The following is a 13,499-nucleotide window of genomic DNA, read 5'->3' as shown; positions in this document are numbered from 1 at the left end:
AATGTCGGTCCAATTTGTGCAAACATCCAATGTCGCTCCAGGGACGCACCAAAAACCATGTACCATAACCCATTCATCTGTAAAAAATTTATTAACCTGCAAGTGCGTTAGTCGTAACTACTACAAGCCTACAAGTTCCAGGCCTCCATTTCACTCCCCCATACTTCAAATTTTCTGCAATGCGTCACAGTAGTTGGAAATTACTGATTACCCCAACACCAATTATGTGTTTAAGATTTAATTATGTGTAAAACCTCAACAGCAAAAATACCTAAAATACACATTCAGCGAGTGTAAATACATAGAAATTACAGCAACTCAAGACTCCCACAGGCTCTTCCCCCAGTGACCTAACAATACAACCGAATGAAAATGCCGAAGATCAGCATCAAAATTTGGAAGCAAAATTTAAATGCCAACAAAAGTATCATTTTCTGACTATGATGTGAAATGTGCTCGACAAGCATCTGGACAGCATGAAAAAAAAACAAAAAAACAGCAGCATTGATCACCACATCACGGGAAGCCAGAAAATCCCAGACTTCAGGGCTGATTCAATAGCTTATCCATATCAGTCTGGCCGGTAGATGAAGCAATGGACGTTGCAACACAACCACGAGCCAGAAAAGCCCAAATTATAGATTGAACCTATAACTCGTTGTACCAGTCAATAAAATGCAAAAGTCCTGCTCACTTCAATATGCAACACTGAATAACACGAACCCAGAGATCTGCGACAAGAAACCACATTTTCAAAATCAGACCAGTGATGTTTAAGTTGGCAAAACATGATAGAAATGCGCATCCAATCACATAGTTTCAACAATCAGGCATTGACATGGAGTCTTAATTGTTGCAGTGTTTACCAGCATCAAGAGGAATATAGAAAGTGAGAAAGAGAACATGGAGGTTAAATGTGGGACTCATTTCATGGCGCACCTTGAACATAATTTATGCCATAACTTTTAGCATTTTCTATCAGCCTCTTTTCAGGCAATACAAATTCTAAAAGATGAATATACGGAAGCTGCTCCCACTACACAAGTAACAAACAGAAGCAACAATAATCTCCACAATTAAGGCCAAATTAAATATCATTTTTTGGTAAAAGAACAGCAGGATTCTCATCAAAGCATAACTCATAATATCAACACACAATATATAAAGACACAGTGTACAAGAGCAAAGGCCTCCAAAACGACTATCTTCATATAATACACCCCAAATACTTTTCAGCAGCAGATAACAATAAAACATGCATAAGCTCAGCATTGTTCATCTTGGTTCCACAAATGTCATTATACACACAGAAGAAGATCAAAAAGCATATTCAACCACATTCCCTATCAACTTATCAAGCAATACATAAGCAGAAATTAAAATAACAAGAAGAAAGATCATTCATCAAATGTACAGAGTAATTACAATCCTTATCAAGTACCTCCACAGTTTCAATACAAAAACATAGACATTTCGTGTATCTGATTAACAGATGCACTAGTGGAAGGCATACCATGAGACAGCTTCTTCTTCAAACTAATGAGACATTATATGTGTTGCAAAGCTGCAGCAATGCAGCTTGATTAGATTGCTCAAGAAATTGACCAATGACTGGGGGATACATTCCAGGGGAAGCACCACAAAGATTAGCCAAAGACCCAACCAAAAATTGCTTTGGATCCTTAATTTCCTTGAGAGGATCATCCTCTTTTTTCCCAACATTGTAAAGATGGACAAAGGTAGCATTATAGCCCGTAGTCTCGCCAAAATCAGGAATATCAGGTTCATCATCCACTCTATCCTCCTCAGGTCGTGAAAGAAGTGTCACAATGCTGTCCAGCAGTTTACCCCAAGTCTTAGAATCCAAATTATCTGGAGATTGACAGATAAGTTTGGTTGAAGCAACTGAAGTGAGCTTTAGCTCAAGGGAACCTGTGATCAGCTTGAGGTTTGGTACCCAGAACTGCTCCAAAATTGTACGAAATATGTCTGGCTGAACTGCATTTATTGTATCCACAAGGGTTTGAGAACCATATTTGACCAGAAAAAGAGACATAAATATTATCAGATTCTTAACAAACTTCACTGTTTTGCTGGAACTCAACCTGTTAAACAGTATAACCCAAATCTGCTGTACAAACGGAAAGATTACGTCATATGCAACATTCTCAATCACTGTATTCAGCACATAAAATCCTTGATCATCGGTGCTAGGAGATGAAACAAGTCTGGAGAATATCCCAAGCACACTTTCCAATCTTTCCTTCTGAATCATCTCAAGAGGTGACTTTCGAAGGAAAGCCTGGAGCAAACGAACAAGAGCTGGAACATTTGCTGACTTCTTCCATGACTCAGGTAAAAGAAGGATCTTGAATATCTCAACATAATTATCAGGCACGAGAGTTAACTCCACAAGCTGAGCCAACAGCTGGAATGCATAAGGAAAAAATTCATTAATGTCTCTGGCCAAGATGAATTGAAGGCAAGGGAAAAGGCTGGCTTCAAATGCAGAAATGAGAGAAGGGTCCTTCTCGGAAGCCCGTCATATAAGAACAGCCACAGATTCAAAAAGATAGTGGTTAAACACAGGATTCTTGGGGTTTTCGCAGACTCTATTGAGAACTGTTGTCAGCCCATTGATGCAAGGTAAAGCAACCTCACGAGAGATTTCAGCAACTCCAAGAACTCGCATGATACACTTCATAACATACTGATTCTCCTCAGATTCTGGCTTCTGCAAGGCACTAAAAACATTTGTCATCAAGACCAACAAAAATGGACTGATATCTGAGGATGTGTACCTTGGTCTAGCCCCTTCATCTTTGACCAGCAAGAGTTTCTCAATGCAGCTTGCCGCATACGAGTGAACTACATTTGCCTCTGCATTAAGGAACCGGACTACATCTGGAAGCAATGCCAGCACAATAGGTTTTGATATCTGGTTCCTAAACATGGTGAAGAACTTCAGAGCTCCTGCTTTCAACATAGGGAATGCATTGACATCCTGACTTTGCAACTCAGGAACAATTACAGAACTAAAAAAGCTCTCGACATTAACTAGATCAGTAGAAAATGAAGTCCCGCCCGCTTTTCTGTTGGCAAGCGAAGTAACCAAATAGATAGCACAATCCTTTTGTTTCCAATTTGCAGCTGGATTCTCATTAAACAAACCCAAACAACTGTTGATCTGAAGGGAGACCTTCTCAGTGACCTTTTCCTTGTAATGCAAGGCAATTCCCTTGAGGAGTTCACAGGCAATCCTCCTCCTAGTATCAAGATCACTCCCTTCCATATCCCTCCTTATGAACTCCACATAATTCATCTCAAACAACTCCTCATCCTCATCCCTCAACATTACATTGGGTAAAACTATACTCTGACAAATCTGTTGCAAGATATCATCCCTTGCAAATAGAGTATGATGTACACTCGTGCTGACAGTTGTGAGGAACTTAATGGCAGTCACCGTTAGCTGTTCCCTGCTAGAAGAGGCAGATGCGACAAGAAGAAGACCCCAAACAGCCTCCACAAAACCACTCAAATACCCTTGGAACAACTCCTCCTCTTTCTCCATATAAAGACTGATATTCTCACAGACTGCAGAGCGCAGCGCATCAACAAGCGCCAGCCCATCACCGCTGCTATCCTCGAGAGCAGGATATGTAACGGTGAGATACTTCTTAAACTCAACCATCCACTCGCTCATGTGATCCTCAAAAAACTCGGGCAACTCTTGAAAATTCAGAGAGTAAAAAATCCTACAACACAACCTCTGAGATTCTATGTAGGGCCTGAGGGTAGCTGCATTGGCAGCACCCGAAGCCACGGCATGATCAATCAAACTAGCCGTCCTTTGAAACAAATCCAACAAGGGTTTGGCAAAATTATCAAGACAATACTTTAAATCCAGAAGCAAATCATTGGTTTTATACTGAAAACGAAATTTCTTAAACAAAGAATTCAGCGTAGCTAACACGCCATTAACAGAGACATAATCATTCGCCAGGCTTAGTTTATCAACACTCGCCACGAGCTCAGGTAATAGAGTGGGCCACGCTTTCGGAAAATCGTGCTTGCCGATAACGGCCAGAGCTTCACTGAGCTGGGATTGAATTCTAGGGGAAGAATTGACCATCAAAGAGACGACGAGGGTTTTAATCTGCTCCTTTTCGGGGTCGGGAATCGGGGTAAGGATTTGGGCGTCACGGTCGGAGGGAGGAGGCGGGGACCAACGGGACTTGAGGTGATTCTTAAAAGTGACAGCAGCGGCTTGGCGGATCTGGTCGTCGACGGAGGGCTCGGCGACGAGGCGGAGGACGGCGAGGCCGTAGTTGGGTTTGTCGGCGGCATCGGAGAGAGCAGACTCGGCACGGCGACGGGGTTCGGGGAGTGGGGAGAGAGTGTTAAGGAAGCATTCCGATAGGAATTGCAGGGTTTGTGGACTCCATTCCATGTTCAATTCTTGTACGTAAGCTAGGGTTTTACAGAGACTTTTGCGAATGCGTGCAACGGAAACCTATAAAAAAATCTAGGGTTTCTTTTTTAAGTCTAACACTAAATGTAATACTAAAACGAGTTCAAAAAGAGAGAGAGTTACCTCTGCACTGCAGAAGGGCCACTGTTCCACACACCACAACTAAGAGCAGCAGCAGCAGCACTAGTCTCTTTTTTTTTTTATTATTTATTTATTAAACGTGAGTGAGAGAGAGTTTGAACGACAAAGGGAAGAGGGAGGGATTTTTGTTGGAATGAAAGAGACTAATTGTTGGGCCTGCGGAGAGCTTTCTTTGCTTTTATTGGTGAATGAAACTAATCGTCCGTCCATCTCGAACATATGCGTATGGGTTTCAGAGAGACAGGTCCTGGTCCTGCATCGTGGTTTGACGTGCTGAGCCTTTTTCCTTTTCATTTTTGGCCCATTTTCATTCAATGTCACAGCAACTATGATGGTCTTCTGTTCTCGCTTGAGGTTACTTTTTTTCGTGTGCAGCAGTCACAAAGACAAGACAATTGGGGCATCTGGAGCGGAACAGGAACAGGGTTTGCCTCTAAAGGTACCAACAAAAAAAAAAATTCGATCATGGTTGTTCATAATCAATTGGGCCAAATTTGTTTTTTACAAGTTTTTTAACCACAATAATTTCAAGAAAAAACTTCTCAAAATTTTTAAACGATACACTTCAAGATATCCAAAAATTTATACACTTCAAAAAATTTTACTACAACTTTTACAGTAAAATTTTGTAAGTTACAATAAAAGTTTAGACAGGCACTTGAAAAATTTATTTGCCAAACGGGGACATTATTCTTGGGACAGGCCTGTGAAACTGAAAGGCCAGTGTTTGAGACTGCACACTCTCCCAACCCCAACCTCAAATTAATTGTAGAACCACTTAAGCAACAAGTAAGAAGGAAAACGCCCAGCCCAAAGACATTAAACCACTCTATTGTTAAGACTGTTGGGGCGGCGCTCCCGGCCCCGGGGGGTGTTCGACTTCGAGTCGATTAAGACCCTTATCACTACTAGGGGTGCAAACGAGCCGACCTCGAGTCGAGCTTTGGCTAAACGAGCCGAGCTCGAGTTAATTTTGTGAAACTCGAGCTCGACGAGCTCAAAATATCAAGCTCGAGCTCGAGTCAAATTCGAGTCGAGCTCGAGCTTAAAAAAATAAAAAAATAATTATTATTATTTTATTTTTAAAAAATAAAAAATAATTATTTATTTTTAAAAATGAATAAAATAATAATTTTTTAAACAAATAATAAAATATTAGAGATATATATGTAATTTTACTATTAAATAAAAAATAAAAAATAAATATATAATTGAACTCGCGAGCCGCTCGCGGGCCAACGAGTTTAATGTTTTTTAGTTCGAGCTCGAGCTCGAGATCGACTCGAACTCGATATTAACGAGCTCGAGTCGAGCTCGTATTCGAGCCGCTCGCGAGCGGCTCGATTCGCGAAACACCCCTAACCACTGTCATGAAACCATCCTCTCAATCTCTATCCAACAAGATACTGGAACATCAAATATTGTGTCAGAAAAATCCATCTTACAATGAATTTCCAATTGTTACAAGGCAATTTCCTAGCAATTTGTTTATTCTAATTAATCTTCAAATAGTAGTAATCAAAAGGTGTACAATTCTCATATACCACTTCGAGTCTGGCAAAGCTGATTCGAGCTTATACTTATCATTAATTTAGGATTAATTTTCTTCCTTTTCCATCCATCATCACAAATTCCTTCCGACGATTTCTAGTGAAGCTGGTCGGAACCTTATTACTACTAGCTAGCAGATTCAGATTCAACTACTGAGGAGGAGGATATTATGGACCTGTTTGGAAGGTGGTGGCTGGCGACGGAGGTGGTGGTGTGGTAGGAAGAAGAAGAAAAGGGGAAGGATTTTTTTTTTTTTTTTTGTGTTTTGGATATTTTAAGTGCGTACGTTAAAAATTTTGATAAGTTTTTAGGGTTATTGTAACAAAAATTATTAAAAAACTAGTATAATACAGACTTGCTAAAAAACTAGACTTCCAAAGAGGCCTTATATTACATAGATATATAGCTTTGAGAGAAAAAAAAAAAAAAAAAAACTACAAGAAGGCAATATTCATGTCACTTATAAATTTTGAAGAAGAGCAAGTAAATGCATCATCAAGTAGATAATAGATATATATAGTAGTAGTAGAAATGGAGAATTAGTTAATCACAATCTGAATCTTTAATTGAATGAGGAAGTTAAAACAATTAGTACTAGTTGCAGGAGGAGTGTTGTATTAACTATTATGTATGGTCATACGGCCGCGGACGTACAACTAGTACATGCAAATTACACAGTCAGTCGGGGGGTCGGTCATCTTCATCCAACTGGAATCATTCCATCGGCGACGTGGCAATATCGCCGGAAAACATCCCTGAACATGATGATAACGATGATGAAGCACTCCAGTAGCGTAACTCCCACACATAATCCCTCCTCACAGTTACGCTAGTACTGTTATCATTCTCCCCCGGCCAAGCTTCAATGAGCTCCGGCAGCTCTATGTCCCGCCAAAAATCATCACTGCCACTCCCATCGTCGCCGATATGAGCTGTAGTAGTAGTAGCACTACCGCTACTACTACCACACATAGTAGGAGTCTTTTTTCCTTCTGCCATCGCCACTCTTGCGGCCAATGAGGCTGCTGCCTGAATATCTCGAGCCGTGGTGGTTAATGGCCGCGGCAGCAGCTGGATGTCGTCGGGGAAATTGAGTTGGGCCTTGGGTCCTTTCAGACAATATGCGGCCACGTCGTATGCCCTTGCTGCCATCTCTGGGCTTGGGAAAGAACCCAGCCATATCCGTGATTTCTTTCGGGGTTCTCGAATTTCCGACACCCATTTGCCCCAGCGCCGTTTTCGGACCCCTCGAAAGACCGGATGCCGTGTGCCCCCACGAGCAGCACTACTACTGCTGGTATCACTTCTGCTGCTGCTGGCGGCTGTGGGGGTGGTGGTGGTGGTGGTTGAGCCGGAGGAAGAAGGGGCTAGGTCATCTTCATTAATGCATGGCGGCGCCGGTGGTTGCTGTAGGAGCATCTCCATTATTAACCAACAATTAAACCAAAGCTTAGCTAGCTGGGCATGCAACCAATACATAAAATCCATCGCGGCTCTGTATTTATGCTTGCAGCGTGTCTTACCACTCATCTTTTTCTTGAATCTGACGAAAACGCCCTTTTCCATTAATTATTCATAATTTTTTTATTCATTTATTTATTTTGCATGAGCTGGCACTCGTGCGTAAGACTAGGATTATCACTCACATCGTGGTAAGTGTGAGAATGTAAAATTGGTCACTTGGGCATGGTACTAAGTTGTGAACAAATTACATGGTTTTATTTTACTATTTTTAAGTTTGAAAATGTCATATTGAGTTATCTTTATAATTCCAAAATAGGAACGGCAGCGAGTTGAATACCTTTAAAAATCTCTCTTATTAAATCCTAGCTCGCATGTATATTGTATAAGATAAATATGTGTGTCAACTGAATACAAACTAAGAGGATAAATGGCTATTATAGAGGTATTAATTCTTTGATACACGCACATATGAAACAAATTGTGTGTGTGTGCGCGCTTGTGAATGGAGTATCGAGTATTGAGTATCCAATTTTGTAGAAAATACTTTACCAAATCCTATCGAGTTATCCATCAGTAACTCCTTATCACCCTTTTTATGGATTCACCAAGCATATTTTCCAACGTCGCCATTTAATTCTAAGTAGTGTCGTGAAATCCTGAAAGCATCTAATGTGGAATTAAGCAATGAATTGAGAGTAGGGTGAAAAGCGAGAAACCATTGGCACATAGACTTAGGTCATGTTCTGTATCGCTCTAGATTTCACAAAATCTGAATATAGAAGCTGATTATGAAGAATAATCCGAATCAGCAAAAAGTTACTCTTTGAGTGATTATAGATTTTAACTTTTATGGTCATTTAAAAATTTATAATTAGAATACAGAACTGATTATTCAAAATTGGAATATATAATCAGTTTAAAATAAATAATTGAAAACAAGCCAATAGTTTAGATAATGAAAGTACAATTTCCAACACTAACAGGTATATATGATATACTAACACACTCCAAGCTACCAATCCTCAACTTATCATGTAACCAAATTAAAAAAAAAAAAATCCTACAAGAAATTGACTGGGTTACCATGTAGTAGACGGCCGTCAAAATTTAGACGAGTGATGAAGGAGGATTTCCATTTCTTTTCTCTTTTTTTTTTTTTTTTTTTTTTTTTTGGAACGAAGAGACTGAGAGAGCACGCATTAATTTTAAATCAAAATAAGAAGTAGGAAAAAAAAAAGAGAGAATAAATATCGCCATGTACATGTACGGCCTCTGTGATGGACGGTCACAAGTCACCCAAAAATTTCTCACCATAATAATTAGTTCCTTCTTGTATGTCTAGGTACCCGCGTGCTCGGATAGCGATTGATTATTAATTTTTGTTTTCTGGGAAATCGGCCTTCGTGCATTATCATGAGGGGCTCTCAACGCTTAAAGCTTCTCGGGGTCCCTTGGGCCGTAAAGCTTCACATGTGTAGGCCTTGCACGAGATATTAATGACCAGCTCCATTTTTTTTCCCCCTTTTTTCTTTTTGTTTTTGTGTTTTTTGGTGGGATTGAATGATTGATTATATTGCGCACACCAATAATGTTAGCAGCTGTTAGGTGGTTCTATGTTTTCATGGCTTGCAAGTTACTGCTACTACTATATAGTATATCTACATTGAGCATGCAAAATCACACTTGAACAGATCTGATCTCCAACGTCACAGTCGCGCGAGTTTTGAAAATCGAATTTATCCAAGTTTTGACCGCAAAAACTTTGGTTGTGTTTAAATTGCATTTTTCGTCATTTTTTATGGAAAAATTACTGTAGCGATTTGATATATGTGAGGGAAAAATGTGATAGGGAAATGTGATCACGGAAAACGACAATATTTTTCGACGTAAACAAGCAATCCAAACAAGACTTTGTCTCTCAATCCAAAAACCTTTCCTGAACAAGCAAAAAACGATTCTATTGTTACCAAATTTGTTCGAGAATCTAGAAACTCGTACATATATATATATATATATATATATAGACAGTAATCAACTAATTTTCCACAACTATACTCCTTTTTTTGCGCATTCTCATTTGCACCTTCAATTAGTTAGATTTGTTCCTAAAATTTTTCAAAGAGCTTTCTTAAAGTCAGTTTTAGAACAACTAGAAGCCCATCACCAATTTTGGCTATTCGATTTAATCTCAGTCCCGGCATTGAACGAATGAACTTGAAGTAGTTTTCGGTCACTTGCGTCGTTTCTTGAATGAAAAAAACGATTCCAGTGGTAAGAGACTGAATGGGAAAAAAAAAGGCAGCAGAAAGACGTTCAGATCCCCGTTAGGGGGACGAAACGAACGTTTGCTCCTTAACTTCTCTCTCTGGTATGCATGGTCCGACGTGTCTTCTTCTACAACTTTGCTCTGCATTACTTTTGGGTGGATTCTTCTTAGACTCGAATAGCAAAAAGAACATATGGATTGAAGAATTGAAGGAGGCAGCTCTTGACAATAGCGGCCTGTAAAATCGAAAAATTCCGATTTACCGACCCAATTCGAATTGAATTCGGAATTTTCGAAATCGGTAAATCGGAATCGAATTCGAGTTTTCCGAATTCATATATTTCGAATTTGGTTCGAATTCGGTAATGGAGTTTTTCAAATCGGAATTCGAATTCCGATTTCGATTTCAAATATATTTTTTTAAATGTAATATAAAATTTATACTATATAATATTATGTAAAATTATAAAATTTATATAATATTATATTATAAATTTTGTATTATATAATAAATTTTATATTATATGATAATATATAAATTTTTCGAATTCGGTGAAATCGGAATTGGTGAATTCGAAATCGAATTATCAGATATCAAAATTTCGAAAAATTTCAAATTCAAACTTTCGAATTATCAATTTTGAATTCGAAACTTGACAATTAATTAAAGTTTTGTTTTATTCATTGTACGAAAAGATTCTTCATTAACGTTGTTTGTCATGGCTGTTCACTACTCTAGCTTCTGTGAAAATTGTATACAACGAGGTACGTATTTTATTATTCTTGAGGATTCCTAGAGAACATAATAGAGTACTTGTATTATTGTTTCATTTAACTGCAATTTTTTTTTAATTTTTATTTTTTGGTTCTGCTGCACTTCCAATTCATGAGTTTGGGGCAGTACGTAGTTAACATGTGATCGTATATATGGTTATTATACTGCAGAGACGTGATGCAACATACGTTTATTATACGCATATATATCAATTCAATGTGTGTATATAAACTACGAAACAAAAAACACAATAATAAAAACTGTCAACCATAGCCATCCCCAATCCGAAAGCCCGAAACCCAACCCCCCCCCCCCCCCCGCCCCCGGGCCTCTTCTCTTGTGGAGGCTGTGGAAGTATTGGTGGTGGCAAGAATTGCAGGAGAAAGGAGAGGACAGTTGATTGACTCGATCTATCCCTTTCAATCCAGAGTTGGTCCTCAACCCCATATACGTGCCACGTCGTCCAATATAATTGTTCTCTCTTGCACAGTAATCCTTTTAAGACCACATGTGCATTATCTTTATTGTTTGCACTTGCTGAGTTGCTGTGCTGCCGCAGTTTATAGCTGCGCAGGCACAACAACATCATGGGTACTTTTCGAAACCACCGGCCAGATGGGATTCCAGCTCAACACTGCACCTTTTGAATAAGATTTTGAGGAGAGAACACAAGCGTTGCCCTTCCAATGTTCTGAAAATTGAAAACAAATTTATTTCTCTATTATGAAGCAGCAACCATCTTTGTAAGTTTCAGCCCTGTGATTCATACAGTGCAGCTAGCAGAGGATCTGGCGGCGGCGGAGGAAGAATTTTGATGAGTCACAGCCAGATGCGATGGATCTTTTGTTTTGTTAACATAAGCCAAGCTCAACCTGTCGGCCTAGAAAATGACAAAATTTGTTTTCCGCACATTTCCTAAAGAGTTGCTGACCAAGTTTTGGCCCACTAATTTAATGCAAGCCTTGTTCATCTACAACATTCAAGAAGTGGCCGTCCTCGTACCCTCTTGCTTTAGCCCATGAAATCATTACTGCTGCTGAATGATTTTTTTTCCCTTTGTTTTTCTTTTTAATTCTTAATTTTCAATTTTCTTGCATGCAATGCAACACAAAGCTGTAAGCAACACTACTATATAGTTACCTGATTTTTGCCAGGCCTGATTAGTAATTTCCCTTCAGGCTTCGACCACAACAAATTAGGATGACTCAGGCACCTAACTGCCTGCAATGAATTCACAGAGTCAATTTGTTCATCAACCAAAAGAAAAAGAGCACAGACACATACATACACTATTGACTCCATGCTCTCTATAATTACTGTTCAGGTCTCAAGAGCAAAACTGAGAATGAATTTCACGTTGTTCTTATATGTACTAACTAGTATTGATGTGCATGATCAGCTGTTCTTGTCGGCAATGATTTTTGTAGGTTTTTTCCCCGGCGGACTCCGTACATCAAGTTCTCTCTGCGCCAACCATATTCAATTCAATCCATATATTCGTGTCATCTTCAACTCCCCAGTGCTCGTGCAACAGAAAGAAACAGTACATTTCATCAGAAGCGCTGTATACATAGAGGCATCAGGTTCCCGCGGCTGATAAGAACAGAAGAGGAGGACCACCTCCCCCGGCCCCCTTGCTCCTTCCGTCGTACTTCAAGTTACAGGGTTTCACAAATCATACATTATTAGACTGATTGAGATATTTTGGCTCCTCTTGGTCGATCACAAGAACGCTAGCCATTCAGAATCCAATACAGATATATTAGCGATTAAAGGTCTCTGTTTCGTGTGTTTAGTTAAGCCAGGATTATCCCATTCTCAAAAAGTTCTAATATATGTGTGTGTGTGTGAGCGTGCAACAAATTTTTTTTTTTCTTTTTATATTAGACCGCGATGAATATGTCGAGATCGCGATCCGAACAAAGTATCGACTAAGGTTCCGAACTGACCTGCAATGAGCTGAACGGCGGGACTAGCCCCCCGTTGTGACTCTAACGCTCAAGTCAGTTGGGAGGTAAGAAGGAATAAAGGAATGATAGTATTGTCTATTGTACCTTTTTTGGTTCTTTCATTCATTATTTATAGAGCTCTTTAGGATAGTCATGAAGGAGTTATCCCTCTACCTATAGAAGTTAGTTATATATGAGTCCTACTGGGATACTAGAAGCGGAGTCCCTCTTGAACTCTCCCTCTGGCCTTATCCCGCAGAATCACGAACTCTCCCTTAAGCTATTCATGAGTTCGGCTTGGAGAAGAGTTCAGGGTGAGGACTGAACAGACTCATCTGTTGTTGGGCCGAATAGGATTGGTAGAACACACGTGTCTGTGGAGGATTGGCTCCTCTACAGACGGCAACAATCAGTCTAACCTTTTCCAGCGAACAAGACCTAACAAAATCAACGGGACCGAACAATTGAAGCAAAATATGTTGAAAAGTTCTGATCTTTTAAGAAATCCACGATGAAAGACACGTCAGTTGCATGTGGTGCAGATGGATTCCTTGTCTTCTTTGGCAAACTATCGTGTCTGGCATTGAAGGTTGGGTTAGCAATCACAATCTGTGGTGGGAGCCTGCTAACCGTCCATAACCAAGTGTTAGGCCGTGTCACTGGGGGCCTGCGCTTGCTCAATACGGCCTTTCGACAGGCCTCAGACAAAAAGATAGGAGTATCCTATACGACGACAAAAAGAGAGTATAAAGATTAATCCATGCGATAGGAAGAAAGTGAAGGACGACACACTTCCTAGGTTTTAGCAATTCCCATGTCCGTGTCCACCGGTGGAAGGGAAGGGCATGACTAGTAAAGAAGTATACTTGGGAGGGGCAT

The 13,499-nt window shown here is 39.8% G+C and overlaps 1 protein-coding gene, 1 long non-coding RNA gene and 1 pseudogene across 2 annotated transcripts; 1 reads left to right on the top strand and 2 right to left on the bottom strand.

Annotated features, from left to right (window-relative positions):
- Nucleotides 1-260: 260 nt before the first annotated feature.
- Nucleotides 261-4,749, bottom strand: LOC140035473 (exportin-2-like; annotated as a pseudogene).
- A 1,960-nt stretch (nt 4,750-6,709) lies between these two features.
- Nucleotides 6,710-7,628, bottom strand: LOC113733322 (ethylene-responsive transcription factor ERF023-like). The gene has a single exon (XM_027259653.2). The coding sequence runs from the start codon at nt 7,589-7,591 to the stop codon at nt 6,881-6,883; it is 711 nt and encodes a 236-aa protein (XP_027115454.2). The 5' UTR covers nt 7,592-7,628; the 3' UTR covers nt 6,710-6,880.
- Nucleotides 7,629-11,856: 4,228 nt separating this feature from the next.
- On the top strand, nt 11,857-12,717 carry LOC140035472 (uncharacterized). The gene is made up of 2 exons (XR_011839697.1): nt 11,857-11,995; nt 12,099-12,717. It is a non-coding gene; the product is annotated as an uncharacterized lncRNA (long non-coding RNA).
- Nucleotides 12,718-13,499: the final 782 nt, after the last annotated feature.

The sequence above is a fragment of the Coffea arabica genome, chromosome 2c, assembly GCF_036785885.1.
Source record: "Coffea arabica cultivar ET-39 chromosome 2c, Coffea Arabica ET-39 HiFi, whole genome shotgun sequence".
Lineage (NCBI taxonomy): Eukaryota > Viridiplantae > Streptophyta > Magnoliopsida > Gentianales > Rubiaceae > Coffea > Coffea arabica.
The sequence above is the reverse complement of the archived record's forward strand: the minus strand, read 5'-3'. Positions and strand labels throughout refer to the sequence as shown.